Raw genomic sequence first — 22,640 nt, forward strand, 5'->3', positions numbered from 1 at the left:
ATACTGTAGTCAAGATGACACAATGTTCATGTTTATAAAGTCAGACTATAAACAAAGATAGAGATACGTATTATGTTGAATAAATATATTTATGTGGAATCAAATACGCGAAGGCCATAGGTTTTTTATCTGTACGTCACAACACCAAAACATCATTAAGTAGCTATCAATCACCTTACTCGCCTCTACAGCATGATCAATCGTTTGAATGATTTCATTATCTTGCAATGCCATCACGAACTGCAAATGAATCAAAGAGTAAATTTGTGCGTCTGTTCTATCAAAAAATGACTTGCATGTACTTTGTAATATATACAAACAAACAAGGCTCTATAGAACGATTCTACTCTACTTCGGCTCCGGGTAAAAAAAAAACTTCGGGTTCTGCTATAAAGCTCCAGCTTCTGTTGAAACAAGCTTCGTCTCCGGAAAAAGTTTATATTCTCAAAAAATTTATGAAATTTGAAAGAAGAGCAAGCCGTTTCTCGATGAATACGTATAGCCCACGTCAGGGGAAAAACCACGCTTAGACATCATCGATGATGTAAGAGATGTATTGTAAAATGACATCATAGATGATGCAAGACATGTATTGTAAAATAATTGTCAATCTCGGACTGTATAGTAGTCGATCGATACAATAAGGCGTCATATTATCTGTCGTACATAAAATACTCTGTTTCTGTGGAAGTTTTTACTTTTTCATCAGCAAAAACTTCGTATTTTTGCTGATTGTTTGTTGAGTTTGGACATTTACTCAGTCGTTTACGAAAATGTTATTGCCGGAGTTTTGACCTCAAATCCTGCGCCGGCAAAGTACATCAAAACTCCAGCGGTCCGAATCCAGTGCCCAGTTCTAATTCTTCTTTGTCTCAAATATGGGATTTGTTCCGGCTAAGGCAAAATGTCACGTGGCCAGTTTATAATACCCCGGATGGATGGTGACTTTTTCAAGCGTATTAAAAAGGTACTTAAAGTCATATTTCCTTTATGAAATATCGAAGCAAGGAAGGTATGTACCTGAGCAAAATTTGTTTTTATCGACGAAAGAAGAAGTTCGAAAGTCCATTTGTGTTGTGAAATAAAAGCGTTTTCCAACGTGGAAGTGTTGGATCCCATGACCCAGTCAGTCAAGACTTCTTGAAGAAAATCATGTCGAGTTTCCCTGGGAATCTCATTGCATTTACGCACCAATTCAAGGAAACAAATCCTGCAAAACATGTGAAGCAAAAAACAGGTTGTACAAGAACATGTAATCGGGTATATAAAAGAACAGGTAAAACTGATACAGGTTAAAAATGAAATGATAAAAGAAGAACAAATAATACGAGAACAGGTAAAACTACAACAAGTATGAAGAGGTAAAACTACAACAGGTATGAACAGGTAAAACTACAAGTATGAACAGGTAAAACTACAACAGGCATCAACAGGTAAAACTACAACAGGTATGAACAGGTAAAACTACAACAGGTATGAACAGGTAAAACTACAACAGGTATGAACAGGTAAAACTACAAAGGTATGAACAGGTAAAACTACAACAGGTATGAACAGGTAAAACTACAAAAGGTATGAAGAGGTAAAACTACAAAAGGTATGAACAGGTAAAACTACAACAGGTATGAACAGGTAAAACTACAAAATGAACAGGTAAAAACACAACAGGCATCAACAGGTAAAACTACAACAGGTATGAACAGGTAAAACTACAACAGGTATGAACAGGTAAAACTACAAGTATGAACAGGTAAAACTACAACAGGCATCAACAGGTAAAACTACAACAGGTATGAACAGGTAAAACTACAACAAGTATGAACAGGTAAAACTACAACAGGTATGAACAGGTAAAACTACAAGTATGAACAGGTAAAACTACAACAGGTATGAACAGTTAAAACTACAAGTATGAACAGGTAAAACTACAACAGGCATCAACAGGTAAAATTACAACAGGTATGAACAGGTAAAACTACAACAAGTATGAACAGGTAAAACTACAACAGGTATGAACAGGTAAAACTACAACAGGTATGTACAGGTAAAACTACAACAGGTATGAACAGGTAAAACTACAACAGGTATGAACAGGTAAAACTACAACAGGTATGTACAGGTAAAATTACAACAGGTATGAACAGGTAAAACTACAACAAGTATGAACAGGTAAAACTACAACCGGTATGAACAATTAAAACTACAACAGGTATGAACAGGTTAAAACTACAACAAGTATGAACAGGTAAAACTACAACCGTATGAACAGGTAAACTACAACAGGTATGAACAGGTAAAACTACAACAAGTATGAACAGGTAAAACTACAACAGGTATGAAAAGGTAAAACTACAACAGGTATGAACAGGTAAAACTACAACAAGTATGAACAGGTAAAACTACAACCGGTATGAACAGGTAAAACTACAACAGGTATGAGCAGGTAAAACTACAACAAGTATGAACAGGTAAAACTACAACAGGTATGAACAGGTAAAACTACAACAGGTATGAACAGGTAAAACTACAACCGGTATGAACAGGTAAAACTCCAACAGGTATGAACAAGAAAAAGTGAGAAAAAAATTTGGAATGTCAAATCAAAAATGTTCTGACTATGACCATTTGTTAGGAATGAAATTTGAGTTTTACCAACAACAACGAGAAATTTGTACAACCTTACCACCATTGCTCAATTTTCTCATCATTTTTGAAAGTTTCAATCTGTTTTTCCAACACTATATAATGTCAAAACCAAAATCAAACGTGGTATTTTTACAAGAATAGCTAATCCAAATCAAACATAACATTAAACTTCGACCAAAGTCTTTTTCAAAAGTCGAACTTTTCATTTGACCAGCGTAATAGAAACAAAAGACAATGAAAAGGACTAACTTGTTATCTCAAGTTGTACAACCATTGAAATCTTTTAAATTTTATTAAAACATTGGATGGAAAGTTTGTAAGATGTTTCGAGTTCGTACTTACATCTTATTATGTTAGAAAGGATTTTTCGAGAACTCTAAATGAAAAAAATCAATTGAAATGAGAGAAACATTGCGAAATATCTCTTATTCTAGATAATAGTTTGAATTTTGCCGAGAACGCGGTTCACAAAAATTTCTTTATTACTTTTTTCACTTGCTCCGTGATCTCGTTTGATTCGCCATGATAACTTAACCGTAACAAATTACTCGTAACGACTAAAAGAAAGACGAATATTTGCTGTTAAAGAAGATATACGTAGTCACCATTAAATAAAGTTAAAGTAACGGCTGCGAAAATTCTGGATTACTACGACCACAGGATAGTGGTTTTGAATGTGTCGAAAATCTCTTAAAAGTAAATTATTACCAATTTAACTTAAAATCAAAATATTATCAAATTAAGCTTAAGCATGACGTTTTTATTCTAGTGAAAACAACATAACTTCTGTATTACGCTTGAGCGTTGAAAGTCTTTTATCTAGTGGACATTGCTATCAATTTTTCTGCTTTACTACACAACATCAATCCTGTAATATCCTTTCTGACCTTCGAGGATCCTACGACGAACATTCACGTCCTCTTTATCTCCATGACAACAGAGACTGACGACGCTGCTTTGAAAATCGGCAAGCCATTCTTCGTCTGCAAGCCAACTGTATAATTTTATCATATAAGAAACTTAGATTTACATTTTACTGAAATGTCGTGAAAACAACTTCACCTTGCGAAGCACGTCTGAAAGTTTACGACAGAAGTTTCATCCAGCAGGAACATTAATTCCAAAGGAATTTCCTAGAAATACGAACTCTTATATAAACAACAAGTAACTAGCAAAAAAGACGAAGGCACACATGCGAGTAGGCTAGTAGTCATCATTAGGAAACATTTTCAGTTACTAAAAAAAGTTTAGACCAACGTTTTGAACATGTTTTATTCTTTATTGAAATGCCACAAGTGGCTTGAGCATTCCGGCAAACTGTAGTGCCGAGGCCAGGTTCTTGTAGTCTGGGTAAAGGTACGGTGATGTTTTCAAATGTTTCAAATATTTTCACAAGGCAAAAAGCTACTATGAAATCTTGATAATCAATAGAATAAATGTTAACAGAGCTTCGTTTCAATGAAGAAAATACAACTATATGTAACGTGTTTGTACGTAAATGATTATCGTCCAGATAACAGGTTAGTGCAAAGTAGAAGTAGTCGAAAAAAAGATGGTTTTACGTTGGTAAGAATGTTCAAACGCCAGTCAACACAAACAGTCCCTCTCAGCGTAATGTATCCATTGAAAAAACATCACCAGTTGTACTTGGAAAACCTCCAGTGATCCCCCTCAACGACTGGTAGCCAGCCCACAAGCGTAGCCAGACAGCAAATTTGGTCGTACTATGTAAATTTCAGATCATTAACATTATTCATTTCTTTAGAAATCTATTGCTTTTACAGTAAGTGAACACAGAAAAATTTACATATCACGACCAAACTTGCGAGCCAGCTACGTCACTGATGACAGCACCAGCAGTCCTTCTCAGGACCAAACTATCCAGGGCCATTTACATGTACAAACGTGTTTAAAACAATACTCTCGGGGTTCAAAACCATTTAATCTAAAATATAATCATATTTTAATGTGCTTGTTTTTCCTGAAAGCAAACACAGAAATACATACATAAATGGGCATAAATCCTTGAAGGGCCCGAGGGGTTGACATATCCCCCTTTTTAACAAAAATATACGATTTCACATTAAACACTGAAAAATCCTGTCCAACACCACTTATCAAAACACATTTGCACCTTTGTATGCAGAACATGACCATACATTGGATATGACAATGGTTATACAACAAGAATTGCTGCGTACCTTTCTTGATAAATTGTGGATAAAATGTAAGCTATCAAAGTAGTTTTGTCTTTTCATCTTGAATTGCTTTATAAAGCTGAGTAATGTCTTTACCCTTTCCTGTAAAATGTTTTATATGTGTTCAAGCAATGTATGAAAGAAAATCAAGAATAGTCACATAAAGATATCTCAGTAAAAATCCAGTATAAGATCATATTTGGATCCCGGCATCAATGTTATCTTTGATCCTGTCATCCTACAATCATGTAAAATTTATCTTATCTAGGATCCTGTCATCCTATAATCATGTAAAATTTATCTTATCTAGGATCCTGTCATCCTATAATCATATAAAATTTATCTTATCTAGGATCCTGTCATCCTATAATCATGTAAAATTTATCTTATCTAGGGTCCTGTCATCCTACAATCATGTAAAATTTATCTTATCTAGGATCCTGTCATCCGACAATCATGTAAAATTTATCTTATCTAGGATCCTGTCATCCTACAATCATGTAAAATTTATCTTATCTAGGATCCTGTCATCCTATAATCATGTAAAATTTATCTTATCTAGGATCCTGTCATCCTACAATCATGTAAAATTTATCTTATCTAGGATCCTGTCATCCTACAATCTTGTAAAATTTATCTTATCTAGGATCCTGTCATCCTACAATCATGTAAAATTTATCTTATCTAGGATCCTGTCATCCTACAATCATGTAAAATTTATCTTATCTAGGATCCTGTCATCCTACAATCATGTAAAATTTATCTTATCTAGGATCCTGTCATCCTACAATCATGTAAAATTTATCTTATCTAGGATCCTGTCATCCTACAATCATGTAAAATTTATCTTATCTAGGATCCTGTCATCCTACAATCATGTAAAATTTATCTTATCTAGGATCCTGTCATCCTACAATCATGTAAAATTTATCTTATCTAGGATCCTGTCATCCTACAATCATGTAAAATTTATCTTATCTAGGGTCCTGTCATCCTACAATCATGTAAAATTTATCTTATCTAGGATCCTGTCATCTTACAATCATGTAAAATTTATCTTATCTAGGATCCTGTCATCCTACAATCATGTAAAATTTATCTTATCTAGGATCCTGTCATCCTACAATCATGTAAAATTTATCTTATCTAGGATCCTGTCATCCTACAATCATGTAAAATTTATCTTATCTAGGATCCTGTCATCCTACAATCATGTAAAATTTATCTTATCTAGGATCCTGTCATCCTACAATCATGTAAAATTTATCTTATCTAGGATCCTGTCATCCTACAATCATGTATAATTTATCTTATCTAGGATCCTGTCATCCTACAATCTTGTAAAATTTATCTTATCTAGGATCCTGTCATCCTACAATCATGTAAAATTTATCTTATCTAGGATCCTGTCATCATACAATCATGTAAAATTTATCTTATCTAGGATCAAGAAGAGCCTTTCAGGATCTTGGTAGAATTTGCAAAAACTTACAAAATCATACTCAGAAATTTCAACAGGGTATATTTCGGTCATACCTTCACAGTTGGATGTAGTAATGGGGAAATCTCTCCAGCACTTTCATTGATTTTAGTATTTACAACATTCATGACTTGTCTGGCCAGTGTTTGGGAAGAAACTATGCTTATGGGCATTTTGGTTTGCTGTGCAATGGCGTCGAAATACTCAACACATGACTCTTCTGTTGGAAACAAAACATACAATAATAAAATTAATTTTGATTTATGTTTTAACATAAGATCACTCCTGATGAAGACACTAGACAGGAGTATGTAAAGACTCAGGTTTAAACATAAGATCATTCCTGAAAAGGACATTAGACAGGAGTATATAAGGACATTAGATGAAAACATTAGACTAGAGTATATAAGGACTCAAGTTTCAACATCAGATCACTCATGATGAAGACCTTAGACTGGAGTATATAGGGACTCAAGTTTCAACATCAGATCACTCCAGATGAAGACATTAGACTGGAGTATATAAGGACTCAAGTTTCAACATCAGATCACTCCAGATGAAGACATTAGACTGGAGTATATAAGGACTCAAGTTTCAACATCAGATCACTCCAGATGACGACATTAGACTGGAGTATGTAAGAACTCAAGTTTCAACGTCAGATCACTTTTGATGAAGACACTAGACTAGAGTATATAAAGACTAAAGTTTTAACATCAGATCACTTCTGATGAAAACACTAGACTAGAGTATATAAGAACTCAAGTTTCAACATCAGATCACTCCTGTGTTCATGTTTGACGAAGATGTTTGACTGAAAGGAATAAGATGTCAAATGTTATCATTGATCAACAGATCACCTGTCATTATGTTGAAATCCATTTCAGGGGCATCTTGTGAAGTCTGTAAAATTTTAAAATTAGAATATGATCATCATGCAATATATTGCTTATTTTTGACCTCTTCCAAAACTTTGCCGATATCGACATTATCTATGATAAAATCCAACACTTCTTGCTCTAAATCTTCAACATCAGTGATAATTTCATCATCTTTTGATGAGTCTAAAAATTCATATACATGAATATGGCAAAAACATCTCAAGGCATCACGACATTACACCAAAATAGAAAATATACTCTGCCTCGTAATATTTGTTCGAACATTTCATTGACATCTTCTTCCATTTCTGTTGTTTTTACTTTTCAGTCAAAAAAACCTCGTTTTTTAGCAAACTTTTACTTTCCAATGAAAAGCAATTTGTCAAAGTCAGCGGATAGACGCGGGCTCATGAAATAAAATATTTTTTTCCCACCCGGATTTATAAAGACGATAAACATGATATATAAAGTATAAATGATACTCTTCCTTGCACAAACACTTTTTAAAAATTTTATTTATAAAATATACTGCAAACTTGTGTGGAATACGGATGCTGAAGTACTGTAAGAAAACGAAACATTTCATGATACCGGTAAGCAATGTACGTAATATTGTAAATCATTTAAAGCGTTCAGTATTTTGTTTACTTGAAGTGTGACGGTATATATTTTGTGAATGTTTTTACTACTAAGTTATAATTTAAGTTATGTTTGTCCAGTCTTATTTATTAATTACTTAATCGCTTGCTAGACGAGGCAAAGAATTTTAGTGGACAAAAACATTCCTACTTTATAGTTCAAGTATGTATCCCATACTGAAACGTTTAAATTACTCCTTGTATTCTAACACTGGTATAACTGCGCAGTATTCTGTGGTTGACATGATGTAACTTTCCAGTCTGTCATGTATTCTAAAGTTGGTGAAACTACCCTGTATTCTAACATTAGTGTAATTGTTCAATACTCTATCATTGGTGTAACTCAGTATAAATCGTTGGTATAACTGCCCTGTGTTTTAACATTGGTACAACTGTCCACAAGCATTAAAGTGACAAAACAATTATTTAATGTTATATACGTGCTTTGTATAGATGTCTGTATCGGAAGAACGGTAATAAATGGTCATCAAAGCAGTCTCTTGGACATCCTTTTATCTCTCCAAATCCCATGTCGTGCAGTTCGGTATGAATTTGGGGTATTGAAAATGTTTGGAAAAAGAAGGGTTTGCTTCATTTGTCAAGGTAATTTTTTATTACCGTCGTTTAAATAGACGGTAATTTGGTCATGTGAAGGAAATTTTGTATGTGATTTGGAAATGCTTTATGTACGTTTAGGTGCGTAATAAATTGGACGGCTGTCTCTATGCGATCAAAAGAAGTCATATGAATCCGAAAAGTTAACTGTTTAATCGTAAAATCACTCGAAATGTGAAGTTACTTTCTAGATTGAACCGTGAAAATAATGTAAAAAGAAAGTTATTTTTCAAAATGAATTTATGACATAAGGGTATAATTTAAACGACACGAATGGCTTGGCTTATTAAATGCTAACTTTGTAAAATCTATTATAAAAATTAGATAATCCATTTTTCCATGAAGCTCATGGATACTTTTGTTCATGATATGAGAGTTGTATTGTATAAGGAGGCTCGCGTTCATCACGAGAGAGTTATGAGAAAGTTACATTGTAAAAGTTAACATGTAAAAAGCGTATAAACATATTTACAGTTGGTTTAAATTATAAGTCATTAAGGCGGAATTTTTTTTAACTTTTGCAGTATCCTTGAATGTTCTAGTTTCTTTTTATACAAAAAAAAAGATTAAATTCAAAAGCAAAAAACCCCGTTTTCGGTCCATGCTTCCCGATACCTTCTTAAGCCGAGGCACTAGAACGCCGCATGTTAACGTTTCGGTAGGAGATTTCGGCCCCTCCACGCTATCCTACTTGGGAGATGCAATAGCAAGCTTCCGCCCATCAGACCCCGAGATCACCTGCGATAGGCTTTGCTCGGGGTACGCAGGGAGAGTGCGGTCGCGACCCGAAACGTCTGGACCCCTAAGCCACTGCATACATATCGCACCCAGCTTCCACTGCTAGTTGACATCTACTATATGAAGTTTTAGCTTTATATATATATACAAAAATTCAAAGGCTTACGAAAGTTGTGGTATTAGCAAAGTCTCTAGTGCGCATGCTCAGATTATTTCTTTGATATTTTGCGACTAAGTGAGCTAATTGCCACAAATGTAGTGCAAGTACTTATAGTTAGTCGTTACCATGACTACGAACAATTGGTCGAGTGGACTGCGCATGATCGAGCGCATGCGCAGATGATTTCTCTGTAAAATTGGTATTAAACATGCTATTTACTTTAAAATCGGTGCCAATAGATGCAGTTGGTCGTTGCCATGACCATGAACTTCGGCAGCTCGTCCAGTCGACTGTGCATGCTCGAGCATACTGCGCATGCGCGAATGATTTATCTGAAAATTTGTGACTGAGCGAGCTAATTAGTCTATATTCGGTACTAGTACATACATTTGGTCGTTGCCATGACCGTAAATTTGGAGATAAGGTGGAGTTGATTACGCATTCTCAGATTGATTCTCAATTAATTTGTAACGGAGCGAGAGCTGAATTTACTCCTTGTGTGTATGCCCTTAGGAAATTTTCAATCATATATTTTTTATTCTTTGTCTTTTTAAGCTTGTTTTGACAAATGCATATCAAACTCATCAACAGTTTGTTACGCCACTCGTAATATCCGTTACAATGTTAGAGTTGTTTTTATTTTTCTCCGTAACTTTGTATCTACATATTTTGTGCATAAACAATCCTCTAATTTTTTGCGACAGATATTATAATTTGTGGATTGAGGTAGAAGAAATACTTGAAAATGAAACCTCCAACAGCGAAACAAAATCGAATCATGACAGAGGATAAACAACGACGCCAGGTTTAAGATAGCTTGATGAAATTCAACGTAGTTAAAGCACCTAGCGTACACTAGAGAGTTGATGAGGACTCGATGACCAATGAAAACACAAATGATTCCAAAAGAAATATCTATGAATCACATATACATTTTGGAAGCTCGTTGGCTCACGTGATATATAGGTGTGTGAACCTCTCATGATATTGCTGAAGATATGTAAAAATTATTACCAGTGTCCGTTCCTTTAGGACGAGAAATCCGATTTCGAAAGTGAAAAAGAAGCAATCATCACAAGAGATTTGCAATAAGATTCAAAGTGTACTCTGCAAATTTTGCGTATGCAGATGTTGTATTGCGAGAGAGTACTCTAAGGAATGTTATTTGCGAAGAATTTTTGAGAAGAATTCTTGTAAAGAAAAAAGACAAATTTTGAAAACAAAAAATCCCGTGTTCGGTCCATGCCTCCTGATACCCCGAGATAGTTTAGCACTAGAGCGTCGCATGTTAGTTAAGGGAACCAGATAATCCTTGTTTGCCATAAAGTCCATGGATGGTTTGCTCGTGATACTTGAGAAACAGTAAATGAGAGAGTTAAAGCAGAAAGATATAAACCAATAAAAATTGTATAAAACATGTTTAAGGTAGTCATCTTCAGAGTCAAATGAGGAGTAAACGTCAGATTAGCCGTATTTGTTATCTGGTTGTTATTTGTTATATGGGCAAGGTATTGTCTATGAGAGCGTTCAAGTCATGATAATAGCCAGTCGATGTGTTGTTGATTTTCCGTTTGCGGTCAATGAGAGTTTTAATCAGTCCTGTTATGTACTCTTGCGAGGTGAAGCTAAAAAAGTTAAGTAATAGTCCAGTGTAGGTTTTCTTATGAAAAGTAGATGTCGTGTATGTGTTCGTGGCTGTGTCTTTAGTAATGAGTACATGTCTAGAAATGGTAACTTGTTGTCATTTTCTTTTTCTATGGTAAAGTCGATGTTCTTGTGTTGTATGTTTAAATAATTAAAAAAAGGGAGAGCGCCATCCTCGTTATTGAAAATACAAAATATGTCATCTACGTAGCATCTCTGGATGCGAGCAACGTTTATGCCAAGCCTAACGGCTCCAAAATCAGGAGGTCGTTGTGTTGGCGACCCTTTAGAACAAAGAAACAAGTTTACCATAAAAATTTAATATTATGAAAACGTCGCGGGATTTTTTGCTTACGCGACTTTAATTTCTGGCATTTTTCATAATTCGCGAGGCAGTCGAGAAATTTATGTCGCGTGAAATAATATGAAAAACAATGAAAATGCGAAATAAGCGTGGCGATAGTGAACCATGGAGACCGTGCCAAGAAAATAACAAACAGTTACTGAGCGAAATGCCGACGAAAAAGAAAGGAAAGTACGTACAAAAGTCTATACAGTTAAATATATATAGCTTTATACTGATTTATTTGGTTTGTTACCTTTATATATGAAATACCGCTTCGTAAGAAAGTTTGTAGTCTATAGAAGAATTTAATGTAATATATCGTGTGTCTCAGAAAGGTAAATCCAAATTCAACGCGCTAATGAGTGCAAATTATCGATGAAGTGACTGCATTTTTGAAATATTATGAAGGACCAGAGTTCTATCTATGAAATGTCATGTTGTTTGTAGCAATTGAAGCTGTTTCTGACTGACATAGTCTTCACAGTCATTTCGGTCGATTTTGGGAACCCAAATCGGTAGAATTGAGCTCTATCCTGATGAATGAAAAGATTTAATATGTAATGACCATTCTTTAGAAGGAAAATAGGCTAGATTTTAGGATCCCCGTCCACTCACTAGTCACTATCCACTGCTTTAAAATATGCCTTGTTCTTTATACATCGTTTTTTATATTGACCACTTAATGATGCTAAATGATGCCTAATAAATTATAATTGAGAACGAAATGATACTTTGCTTTAACTTTACTATTATTTTTACTATGTATGTGGTATTCTTGAATTTGTATGGTTGCCTTCAAAAATGGACTGGTATTCTATAATCAATTCGAAAAATAAACAAATATCAGCAGTGGCATGCTGTGGCAGGTGGCCATGGTTACTCAGCTTTTTATTTTTTTGGGGGTGGGTGGGTGGGGTGCAGAAATGAATAAGAGGTATCAAATTTTGGATTTTTGTCTGAAAAAAGAATTTCAAACCATACAGTTTTATTTCACTCACCAAAGTCCATGAAATGGCATGGAAGCCTGCCCACAGATCCCCCAAGCATGACTTGCACCTTCGGTTCTTGGCTCAGGACTTTGACACTTCTTTCTAGAGTGATATACTTTAATGGCGCATTTTCAGTGAAAAGCACCTACCTCCCCCTCCCCCCTTAAGAAGTTCTTACCCTGCCATTGAATGTGAGGACATTAAAGAATCACCCTCAAAATCACGTTTTTTAACTTTGGGAATGAAGGACCGACCTGGTGCCACAAAATTGACTCTGGGGTTGGATACTAGGACCGATTGCTCTCTGACAGAGTATGGCAGCAAATTTTTTTGATTAACCGCACAACTTTAATTTATGGACAGACTTTTCACAAAGTTATTTGTAGCCTTTATCAAAATTAATCAATTTTTTAGGCAATTTAACAATGATAACTCGTGGCTAGATTTTTAGGGGGAATTTTTCAATGGTAACTCGTAGTTTATACCAAAAGATAACAGTTTTTTAGGCAATTTAGCAATGGTAATTCGTGGCTAGAACTTTAGAGAATTTTTCAATGGTAACTTTTAGGCCCTACCAAAAGATAATAATTGATGGGCCAATTTTACAATGGTATCTACGTAGTTGCTTGAATTAATACAAACTTACAATTGTAACTACTTGCAATGTGAAAATATGATTACGTAGTTGCTATACTTGTTACAATGGTATCGAAAAATTACGTTTGTCCATTGAGCCCGCGACCCCGAATAAAAAAATGGAGGTAAAGATATGAGAATGATAAACTATAAAATGTGTCCATGGATCACTGAGTAAGGGCCCTGAAATTATGCCATGGTGCCCCCCAGTATCTTTAAACGGTGGATGTCGACATTTCAAAAAATGTGTCTATGGATCACTGAGAAAGGGCCCTAAAATTATGCCATGGTGCCCTCCCCCCCAGTATCTTTAAACGGTGGATGTCGACATTTCAAAAAGTGTGTCCATGGATCACTGAGAAAGGGTCCTAAAATTATGCACGGTGCCCCCCAGTATCTTTAAACGGTGGATGTCGACATTTCAAAAAGAGTGTCCATGGGTCACCGATAAAGGGTCCTAAAATTTGATTATGAGACGATGCTTCCAGTTTCTCTAAACTGCATCGACTTTTTATAAAGTTATCATTTTATAGGTGTCGACATTCATAAAACTACCTTTCAGTTTATTTATTGGGTTTGATTCTGTGCAAATATATAGCTTCGACTTTATTCATATAGCTTCAGTTTCGTCTCATCTGTCTGTTTGCATGCCACATTTTCTGTTCAACTTAACGACTAACGACATATGTATTTTTTGTTTGATAAAGGACAAAGAAACGTGCGAAGAAATCTAAAGAGGAGGTTGCTAAAGTATGTACAAAATTACGGTTCAATTATTGAAACAAGAGCGGAGTCCTGGGAACGAAAATTTGATTTTTACTCAAACCAGATTGCGTATAAGCACATAATTTAAAGATACAGAGGACATTCACTCCTGAATTGCTGTCAGTTTATACGTATCCAGGGGGGTTGCTTTTATCTGTCACAATATAGAGCTTGCATAAAAAATCTCTGAACATGACATTAAGAACAACGTACATTTTAACTTATATACTGAAGGGGCATTTGGCCTCCCTGGTCCTCTTACTGGCTAAAATATATTTTTGGGTGGAAGTAAGAATGCTTATTTCATAGCAGGTGTATTACGTTGTTATTAAATTGCAGTTTTTTAAATTTCACTGGGAAAACGTATTTCTGGACCCTCGGCTTCATGGCTGACGCTTCACGTGCCTTTTGAAGTTAATGGCCTCTCAGTAGCCTCCTAAAATCGTCAATTACCGTTTTGCTTGTTTAGGAAAAGCTTGAGAAATCGGCAGAGGCATTCGAAGCAACAGAAGAACTACATCGTTCATTTGTCAATCGCGTTGACGAATGGATGTTACGTAATTATGCTCGGGCCGTCGACTTGTTCCGACGGTTCGATCTCAATGGTGATGGCTGCCTAACATACGAGGAATTTTATGCCGGTATGCGAGATCTGGAAGCACCGTGTAACAAAGTTGAGCTATATCTTCTGGCAAAGAAATTGGATGAAGACGGTAATGGTTTAATCGATTACTTGGAGTTTTCCTCCGGTATGAAGTATTATCGTAAACATGAGGTCGTTTCTAACGATGATCTTCCGAACTTGGTTATTTCACGCGAGAAACTCGAATCCTGCCCTTGCTGTAATCTGGGTTTGTGGGAACCACGCAAAGTCGCCTATCCAAGGTAGGCTGACATATAATCGTTAAAAAAATTGTTTCGAAAATTGCAAATACCATCGTTAAAACCAAAACAATAACCCAATACTTTTAAAAGAACTGTTTCAAAGCTACTGAAGACACGATGCATTTCGGTAGACTGCCCCTCAGAAATGCCGAAATGAATAGTGTCTTCCAGCTTTAAAGCAATTCTTTTAGAAGTATTGGGTTAGTGTTCTGGTTTCAAATAGTTCTTTAAAGATTTCTTAATTTATTATTTTTGCCGTTAACGATGGTATTTTTAAAGCTATTTTGAGATTTGTCAAACGACGAAGTCTATATTTTATTGATCTTTTTTTCTAAATGGCTATAGTCGGGGACGTTCTTGATACTAAAAATTATCTCCGCAACGTGAGCTCAGTTTATAATGAAGATTTACGTGTATGACAAACTTTGGTAAATGATATTGTTTATTGTTCTCTTTAAAATGGCTATAGTCGGGGGGGGACGTTCTTGATACTAAAAATTATCTCCGCAACGTCAGCTCTGTTTATAATGAAGATTTACGTATATGACAAACTTTGGTAAATGATATTGTTTATTGTTCTCTTTAAAATGCGCTGGGTTTTAGCAAAATTCTGGTAAAAAATAATTCCGACAGAATTTTCATTCAATGTAAAACCGCTATGCGACCACACTTTAAAGATTAAAAACCTTTCCATAGAAGGTTATCCGGACAAATTAAAATGTGCTATGTATATTTTTATGAAGCTTTCGTTGTCTCGCCTACATTCCATATAACTTGAGTGTTAAACAAACATGACCATGCTATTTTCAGTAACACCACATACATTAACTTTGCACACCACGCTTGGAATTTCATTTAAGAAATAAAAGATGTTTACTCTGTTTGCACAGGCTTATGAAAACCGGGGAGAACTTTGGGAGAACTTGAGAGCAGATCAGTGTAAGCCCGAGACCGAAAGTCGAGGGTTACACATGCTCGAGAGTTCTTATAAACGTCTCCGAGGTTTGCATAAGCCAGTGTAAACACGAAAAACATCTTTTATTTCTTTTACAAAACAATAATAATACGAAACAGACAAATTTAAAGTAAACATTTTAATTCGTCCTCTAAAGTGTATTCATGATCAATTTGCAAATTCTCTTGACTGATTGATTGTTCTGATTGATTTGATTGGTTGAGCTCAGATGCGTTTTGCACAGGCTAATGCAAACACAGCTCTAAACCAATCAGCGCACGCGTTTCATTGCGTTTATTTTTAATTTAGCTTGAGTAATAAAACAGACAGCTCGTATATAAATACCCCCCTCACGAAATATAATGGCGCTAATAAAGCCGCTGACATTTCCTACTCATTTTCTCCCAAGGTTCATCCAACTCAGTTTAAGACTGCTAACATTTGCGAACGTGAAAAATTATCCTGGGAATTTTCAAATACTCGTTCATGCTCATACCACTGTGTATTCATTGATGGAGTTGATCAACCAAAGGTTGGGCGAGACGACCCAAAAACTTACTGTGTACAGAAACGATTCTGGAGAAACCATGATCCCGCTTGATCCCCATCATACCCTACAGGACACTGGATACCAAGGGGGACCGAAAAACGCCCCACAAGAAGTGGAACTAATGTATGATTTTACGACTGAATTTAAAGACTGTCCTATTTTGAATACGGACCATTACTTTATGTAATTTTTTTCACAAGGTACATACAATAATAGAAAATCTTACTATATATTTGTTTACTGTTTAGTTGAACTACAATTGTAGGATAAAGTCATGTATCGTCGCCAATATACTCCCAAAATGACATATGAGATAAAATTTCGATGTTTTACTTTGCTAGATTTTGCTCGAACTTGTCAGGTTCCATTGCTTCCTCTTCATCTTGGATGGAAGGGCTTAGACAATTTGTCTTCAGTTTATCCGCTAGACGATTTACATAATGATGGCAGTTGTTGGTGATGAGCCTATATCGTGAGTATTTCGCTTCATATTGCGAATTCCAAACCTCTATCTCATCCAGTGAGCATCGACTCCGACCTTTCTTTTCGTAATTCCATTTCAATTTGCAAGATGAAGATGGCCGTCCCATCTCCGGCCATTTGTATTTTTCGCTGCCCCATTCGAAAACTTTTCCTCGGAATAAAAGCACGCTGTGTGTTAGTCGGAATGTCTTCACGATATCACGCTTTTTTAGACCTGGCCAGAGTGATAATGAGCCATAAAAGTAGTCATTATAGTCGGCTGAAAAACATAGAAAGATGTCGATTTGTTTTGATTGAAAGAAAAAAAGACCAAGAATAGTTTTTACAATATTTGAAATGTGACCAAAACAACGTTTGTCAGTTTAGATAGCGATGAATGAAGAACAGAGAACAAAAACAGTCTTTATAATACACACCTACAATATAAGCTAAGATAACGTGTGTCAGTGTAGGTAGAGATGAATGAAGAACAGAACGAGAACAGTCTTTATAATACCTAAAATATTAACTGAGATAACGTGTCAGTTTAGGTAGTGATGAATGAAAAACAGAGAACGATAACAGAATTTACACCACTTAAAATATAAACTAAGATAACCTGTATGAATGTAGGTAGTGATGAATGAACAACAGAGAACGATAATAGTCCTTCTAAGTTCTAACTGCTATCGACAAGATTGGCTTTGATTGACTTCTGTGAAGAGGTCGATAAATCTTACCCGTCAAATTTCCTTGAGCAGGCAAAGGATAGGGACAGCGGTCCTCAGGCAACAACGAGCTCACACCATGACTTGCCAATACAAGGGAAGTTAATATTTGAAAAATCCCCATTTCTCTCCTCTGTGAAGGAACAGCTTTGTAGAAGCTGCAAACAAAAAAGTACTGTGCCAATTCGTTTTAATGTATTGTGTTTTGCACATACGCATATAACAACAAATATTGCTTCTCTTGCTTCAATATTCAAATATCAAATCATTGCGAAAGGTTTAAGATATTGAATGACAGAAACAGATACCTGGTCTTCGGAGCCAATATCAGGGTTTTGATATAGAGCGTAAACGGTTACTTAATAATTTGAAATCAATTGGAATTTTGCAACTGAATAGGATGACTTCATGTTTTTAAAACGGTCGCTATGAAACGTTTGGAAAACGTTATTAAGCATTGTTCTTTCAGCCGCACATGGAAACTTTGTTCTTTTATATCTTCCTTTATGTATATCTTTATGTCTACATTTATGTCTACCTTTATGTCCACCTTTATGTCTATCTTCATGTCTGCCTTTATGTGTACCTTATGTCTAGCTTTCAGTCTACCTTCATGTTTACCTTTATGTCTACCTTTATGTTTCCTTTATGTTTACAATTATGTCTACATTTATGTCTACCTTTGTGTCTATCTTTATGTCTGCCTTTATGTGTACCTTTATGTGTACCTTTATGTGTACATTTATGTGTATCTTTATGTCTAGCTTTATGTCTACCTTTGTGTCTATCTTCATGTCTGCCTTTATGTGTACCTTTATGTGTACATTTATGTGTATCTTTATGTCTAGCTTTATGTCTACCTTTGTGTCTATCTTCATGTCTGCCTTTATGTGTACCTTTATTTCCAGCTTTCAGTCTACCTTCATGTTTACCTTTATGTCTACCTTTATGTTTCCTTTATGTTTACAATTATGTCTACATTTATGTCTACCTTTGTGTCTATCTTTATATCTGCCTTTATGTGTACCTTTATGTGTACCTTTATGTGTACCTTTATGTGTATCTTTGTGTCTCAGCTTTATGTCTACCTTTATGTCTACCTTTATGTCTACCTTTATGTTTACCTTAAAATTTATACATTTATCGTATTATAATTTTTAGTAACAGAATACATATTCCTTTATTTGCTGTATTAAAATGCACTATAGTAAATACAATAAATTTTGGTTAAGTCTCCGTCGATCAGCGTGGTCGAGTGGTGTGATACAGGTTTCTCAGGTTGAGGTGTGAGGTTCGAATCCTTCGAGGGTCAGTTGATGATGGGCATGGTGTGTTAAACGTTAGGCTTGCAACGAACGAGAGACGAAAGTGTGAGGGTGACGAAGGTGGATAAGTTGAGGAATGTAATGTTCTGCACACTGTGCGCAAATGGCATTTCTCTTGTTACGTTTTTCGAGAATGGAATGCGACACTTCGTATAATTTCAGAAAAAAATCAAGCAGCCACACAATTTTTTGGCCTAAAAAAACTAAGTCTTTTGCTCAAAATTCTCTATGACTCCCCACGAAAGTAGGGAGTCATATTTTAATAGTCAAGAACCTCAGGGCAAACAGATCGCCCTTAAACTCTCTCCTAACCTCACACCTTGCACTCAATCCTTAAGCTACAACCCATACCAGCAACGACACAGGGACGAACCAAGAACCTCGTGCATTGGAGGTCAGACAAAGCCCGTTGAGCCAGGAGCTCAACAACGAATACTACAGACTTTTTGGAACATTTGCCCCTTTTCCGTAATAGAAAGACATATAAAAACTTGTCGATAACATATATCAATTAAAACTTTCAAATAGAACAGCATTTAATAGCCTTCATTATTTATGGCTTTAAAAATGTTTGGCAAATGCCTTCGCTGGCATCATAGTGATAATAGAACTATAATTTTCCATATTTTTAGTGGAAAGACATGTAAACCATACGATAACATATCAATTAAGTCTTTGAAATGGAAAAGCATTTATTAACCTTCTTTACACTTACGGCTTTCAGTTTAAAAATGTTTGAAAAATGCCTTCAAAGGCATCGTAGTGATAATAAAACTATAGTTTCATGGACTTCATGATGCGCTGTCTTATGTTAACATTTCATTCGAAGCAATTCATGTTTCTCACACGACGAAAGAAGATGAATAAAGCATTTGCTGTCATTGATGAATCTGGGCAATCACACGCAAAACCTTATGGTCAATAGTTTCCATTTAAAAGCGTCCATATTGATTCTTGGCTCGAATTTTCTATGAACGATCTTCGAACTCGTGGAATGAGTAACGAAGCAAGCGACAAAGATAATGCTTGCTTTATTCGATACAGGCTGAATAAATTTTATTGTTTAATGATTTTTGTAATACCATAGAATAATGATAATTTTCGTTTGCATTTAAGTATATCTACTTAAGGGAGAACATAGTTTTTTGTTTAGTAATACCACCTATGAGCATTATTTTCGAGAGATATCAGGCAATTAGTTCAAGTACAAAGAATGAAGATTGAACAATGGTGTACAATCAATGCATCATGATTGGCGTAAAACCTGTGATGAATAATATCTTTAGGCATTCGTGACATGATTGTTTATAATATTCATTGTTAGCATTAGAACAATTTAAGCGATGTTTAATAAATTTAATTCGGAAAACAATAGTTTTTCTTAAACAAAAGAGCTATGTTTCCTCATTATTCTATGGTATTATGCAAATCATTCAATGAAATTTATTCACCATATCAAATAAAGCATGTGTTATCTTTATCGCTTAGCCATGCATTCTATGAGTTTGAAGCATTAAGATGTTGGTGACTTAAAGTTTTGGCACTTTTTATTTGCGTTGAGTCGTGTTGGAAACGATTGTTTATCATTATGAACTTGAAGATGGTTATTGAAAGTTAGAAATGGTGAAATAGTACGAACAGTGGCGGCTTCGTGAGAGTAGCTACAAATAATAATGTGCGTTTAGTGAACAACTGGCAACAAAGTTCGTTGATCATTTGTAAATGATGTTTGTGGTGTAAGCAGACAATCAGATGCGAAGGTCAATTGTGAGATATCTTAGCATGGATTTCTATAAATACACTTTTTTATATAGAAATTCGTGGTAAGAGAAAGTAAAATAAAAAGATCTATTTTACTTGCCCACCGTGTTGTTAGTAGAATAAAATAAAATCTCATGATTTTTTTATATTGCAATAGACTTATACCTTATGTGTACATGGTTTATGTTTCTTACATGAAGTATCTCATAACTTTTGTACTGTTACGTGACAAAAAATATGTAAAAAGTCCTAATTTTTGTTATGCATCATCAACCAGCAGCAAAAGTATGGTGGCTACCGTCCATGCCTTCTCCACTTGACATCCCGGTTCGAAGCCAGCCTGTTACCTTGAAAGTTGCATCACCTAACAAAATCTACAAATGTCAGTGTGCAAGTTAGATAGAAGTCTAAACAATAGTTGAATATGGTGGATGAAGGAGAGATGTGAAGAGAGGTAAACGAAAGATGTTCAGACGAGAGATAAAGATAACATGTGAAGAAACCATATAATTAAAATTCTTTTTAACTTTTTCTTCACAAATTTTCACGAAAAATTTAGGCAGTGCACTTTGAACCTGCAGTCAAGTGCGCCGAAGGCAAGGGCATTTCGCTTGTGTTAAATCTTCCCGACACTAAAAAGTTTTGGAACTTCTATTTAATCGTTTTGTTTTATGCATCTTAATAAAGAGAAATTGCTGATACACAATAATACCATGTAGGTCTTGGACCCGTTTACATGTGCGCCGATATCGAATAGTCTTGTTGGCGCCATACTTTTCAGATACTAAGGCGTCTTTAAAACTTGTGTTTAAACTTTTTCTTCCGTGCTTTTACGAAAAAGGCGTTTAACGTTATGCTACTTGCTATATGTTTCACAAAGTTTTCCACCAAAACATTGCGATGAAAGAAGTATAAAGGCAAAGGTTTTGTCTTTTTGAAGTTTTCATGTCGAAACTTCGCATTACAAAACATTAATGCTTGCGAAGAAGTTGAAAGAAGACGAATAAAGTAGGCACAACGTCACACATTGCATGTGGTAAACCAGGGCAATGATGCGCATGTCCTTAGTCAATTTTTCTTATTTAATGGCGTCCGGATTATTTGACTAAACAATTGAACTGATTTATATTTTTACATCAACTTCTTACTGCAATGGCTTCTACCAAACCAAGTTATTTTTGCCAACTTTTTGCCTTCCCTTGCTTACTTTTTTACTCTGGGTTCTTCTAAATGATAAGAGCCTCATTTTTTAACCATACCTTTCACCAAAACACGCTGGTTTTGCTGACTTTTGCTTTGCCCTTTACTATTTTTTTACTTTGTAAAAGCTAATATTGTAGTAGCTTTTGACATTCGCAGTGTTCTGAAACCATGTGGTTGAATAATTGTACAATGCAAAATTATGAATTTGTATTTTATAGTTCATATACTACCAGTGTTCAAAGGTATCTTTTTCGATTAAAACCTAAATTAACTCATCCCTCGACTATAGCAAATATGCTGTACTCTTTTCATTACATTACGTCTAGGAAATACAGATAAGGTTAGACCGTTGTTTGACATTGCAATCATTTTCATTTGCAAAGTGATATATTTAATTTGTTATTTGGTAAATCACATATTACTCAAGTTATAAAAGGACATTATGGAGTGACACTGAAAATACGCTTTATCATCTGAATATACTTTGTACTTGAAACTTCGTTATTTTTCACAGTTTCATTCACAGTTTTACTGACAAACTTTTGAAGTAAATTTTGTTTTAGTTTTGTTGACCAGTTTTAATTGTTCTGTTGCAGACTAAAATTAAAAAATTACATTTTAGTATCTATAGAAGCAAATAGCAGTTATGATACACTCTACAAGGTAATATAATATTCAAAAGCAATGATAGCTTGCATTTATTGATTATAAATTCATTTTCTACTTTCGTGATAAAAATTAGCTACTGCAGAAATATAAGTCAAAGAGGTAATACATAAATTTGTTACAAACATATTGTTGCGGCAAATTATTCATTAAATGCTCTTGAATTGCGAAATACGCTTCAATTCCATTGCAATAAATTTGGGCAGCATGTCTAATGTTATCAACAATTTCACTTTGTTGCTCATTTAATTCATAAGGGCATGTTGGTACAACAACTCTTTGAGCTTCTTCTTCATTTACATGAACTTCTTCCTCAACAGCAAAAAAGTATAATTCGTTCTGTCCCAATAATATGTCTTGAACAGCACA

General features: G+C 35.0%; 3 protein-coding genes and 1 long non-coding RNA gene across 5 annotated transcripts; 2 read left to right on the plus strand and 2 right to left on the minus strand.

The window, feature by feature from the left end:
* Positions 1-7,600, minus strand: LOC124436671. Its single transcript, XM_046986640.1, has 13 exons — positions 7,469-7,600; positions 7,285-7,388; positions 7,185-7,227; positions 6,381-6,544; positions 4,848-4,946; positions 3,709-3,779; positions 3,534-3,640; positions 3,133-3,203; positions 2,989-3,022; positions 2,684-2,738; positions 1,021-1,210; positions 175-240; positions 1-45 (listed from the first exon to the last, which is right to left on the minus strand). The coding sequence occupies exons 1-13, from the start codon at positions 7,509-7,511 to the stop codon at positions 10-12; spliced, it is 1,083 nt and encodes a 360-aa protein (XP_046842596.1). The 5' UTR covers positions 7,512-7,600; the 3' UTR covers positions 1-9.
* Positions 7,601-7,662: 62 nt separating this feature from the next.
* Positions 7,663-8,823, plus strand: LOC124436784. 2 transcript variants are annotated; one of them, XR_006945485.1, is made up of 3 exons: positions 7,663-7,798; positions 8,297-8,446; positions 8,540-8,823. It is a non-coding gene; the product is annotated as an uncharacterized LOC124436784 (long non-coding RNA). The 2 variants fall into 2 exon arrangements; XR_006945484.1 differs by having other exon boundaries at positions 7,784-7,807.
* Positions 8,824-11,269: 2,446 nt separating this feature from the next.
* Positions 11,270-17,216, plus strand: LOC124436849 (calcium-dependent protein kinase-like). The gene is made up of 4 exons (XM_046986824.1): positions 11,270-11,535; positions 13,679-13,721; positions 14,206-14,621; positions 15,986-17,216. The coding sequence occupies exons 1-4, from the start codon at positions 11,435-11,437 to the stop codon at positions 16,311-16,313; spliced, it is 888 nt and encodes a 295-aa protein (XP_046842780.1). The 5' UTR covers positions 11,270-11,434; the 3' UTR covers positions 16,314-17,216.
* LOC124436850 lies at positions 16,269-17,519 on the minus strand. Its single transcript, XM_046986825.1, has 2 exons — positions 17,329-17,519; positions 16,269-16,868 (listed from the first exon to the last, which is right to left on the minus strand). The coding sequence occupies exons 1-2, from the start codon at positions 17,438-17,440 to the stop codon at positions 16,456-16,458; spliced, it is 525 nt and encodes a 174-aa protein (XP_046842781.1). The 5' UTR covers positions 17,441-17,519; the 3' UTR covers positions 16,269-16,455.
* Between the last annotated feature and the right edge of the window lie 5,121 nt (positions 17,520-22,640).

The sequence above is a fragment of the Xenia sp. Carnegie-2017 genome, unplaced genomic scaffold (assembly GCF_021976095.1).
Source record: "Xenia sp. Carnegie-2017 unplaced genomic scaffold, XeniaSp_v1 HiC_scaffold_16, whole genome shotgun sequence".
Classification (NCBI taxonomy): Eukaryota; Metazoa; Cnidaria; class Anthozoa; order Malacalcyonacea; family Xeniidae; genus Xenia; species Xenia sp. Carnegie-2017.

Excerpts from the sequence above, each read along its gene's own strand:
- LOC124436671 (XM_046986640.1), bottom strand. The coding sequence starts at position 7,511 with ATGGAAGAAGATGTCAATGAAATGTTCGAACAAATATTACGAG. Across the intron at positions 3,641-3,708 it reads TTTCAGACGTGCTTCGCAAG|TTGGCTTGCAGACGAAGAAT; the intron begins GTGAAGTTGTTT and ends AAAATTATACAG. Across the intron at positions 3,204-3,533 it reads TCGTCGTAGGATCCTCGAAG|TCGTTACGAGTAATTTGTTA; the intron begins GTCAGAAAGGAT and ends TCTTTCTTTTAG.
- LOC124436849 (XM_046986824.1), top strand. The coding sequence starts at position 11,435 with ATGAAAATGCGAAATAAGCGTGGCGATAGTGAACCATGGAGACCGTGC. Across the intron at positions 11,536-13,678 it reads CCGACGAAAAAGAAAGGAAA|GACAAAGAAACGTGCGAAGA; the intron begins GTACGTACAAAA and ends TGTTTGATAAAG. Across the intron at positions 14,622-15,985 it reads CGCAAAGTCGCCTATCCAAG|GTTCATCCAACTCAGTTTAA; the intron begins GTAGGCTGACAT and ends TTTTCTCCCAAG.
- LOC124436850 (XM_046986825.1), bottom strand. The coding sequence starts at position 17,440 with ATGGGGATTTTTCAAATATTAACTTCCCTTGTATTGGCAAGTCATGGT. Across the intron at positions 16,869-17,328 it reads TGCTCAAGGAAATTTGACGG|CCGACTATAATGACTACTTT; the intron begins GTAAGATTTATC and ends TATGTTTTTCAG.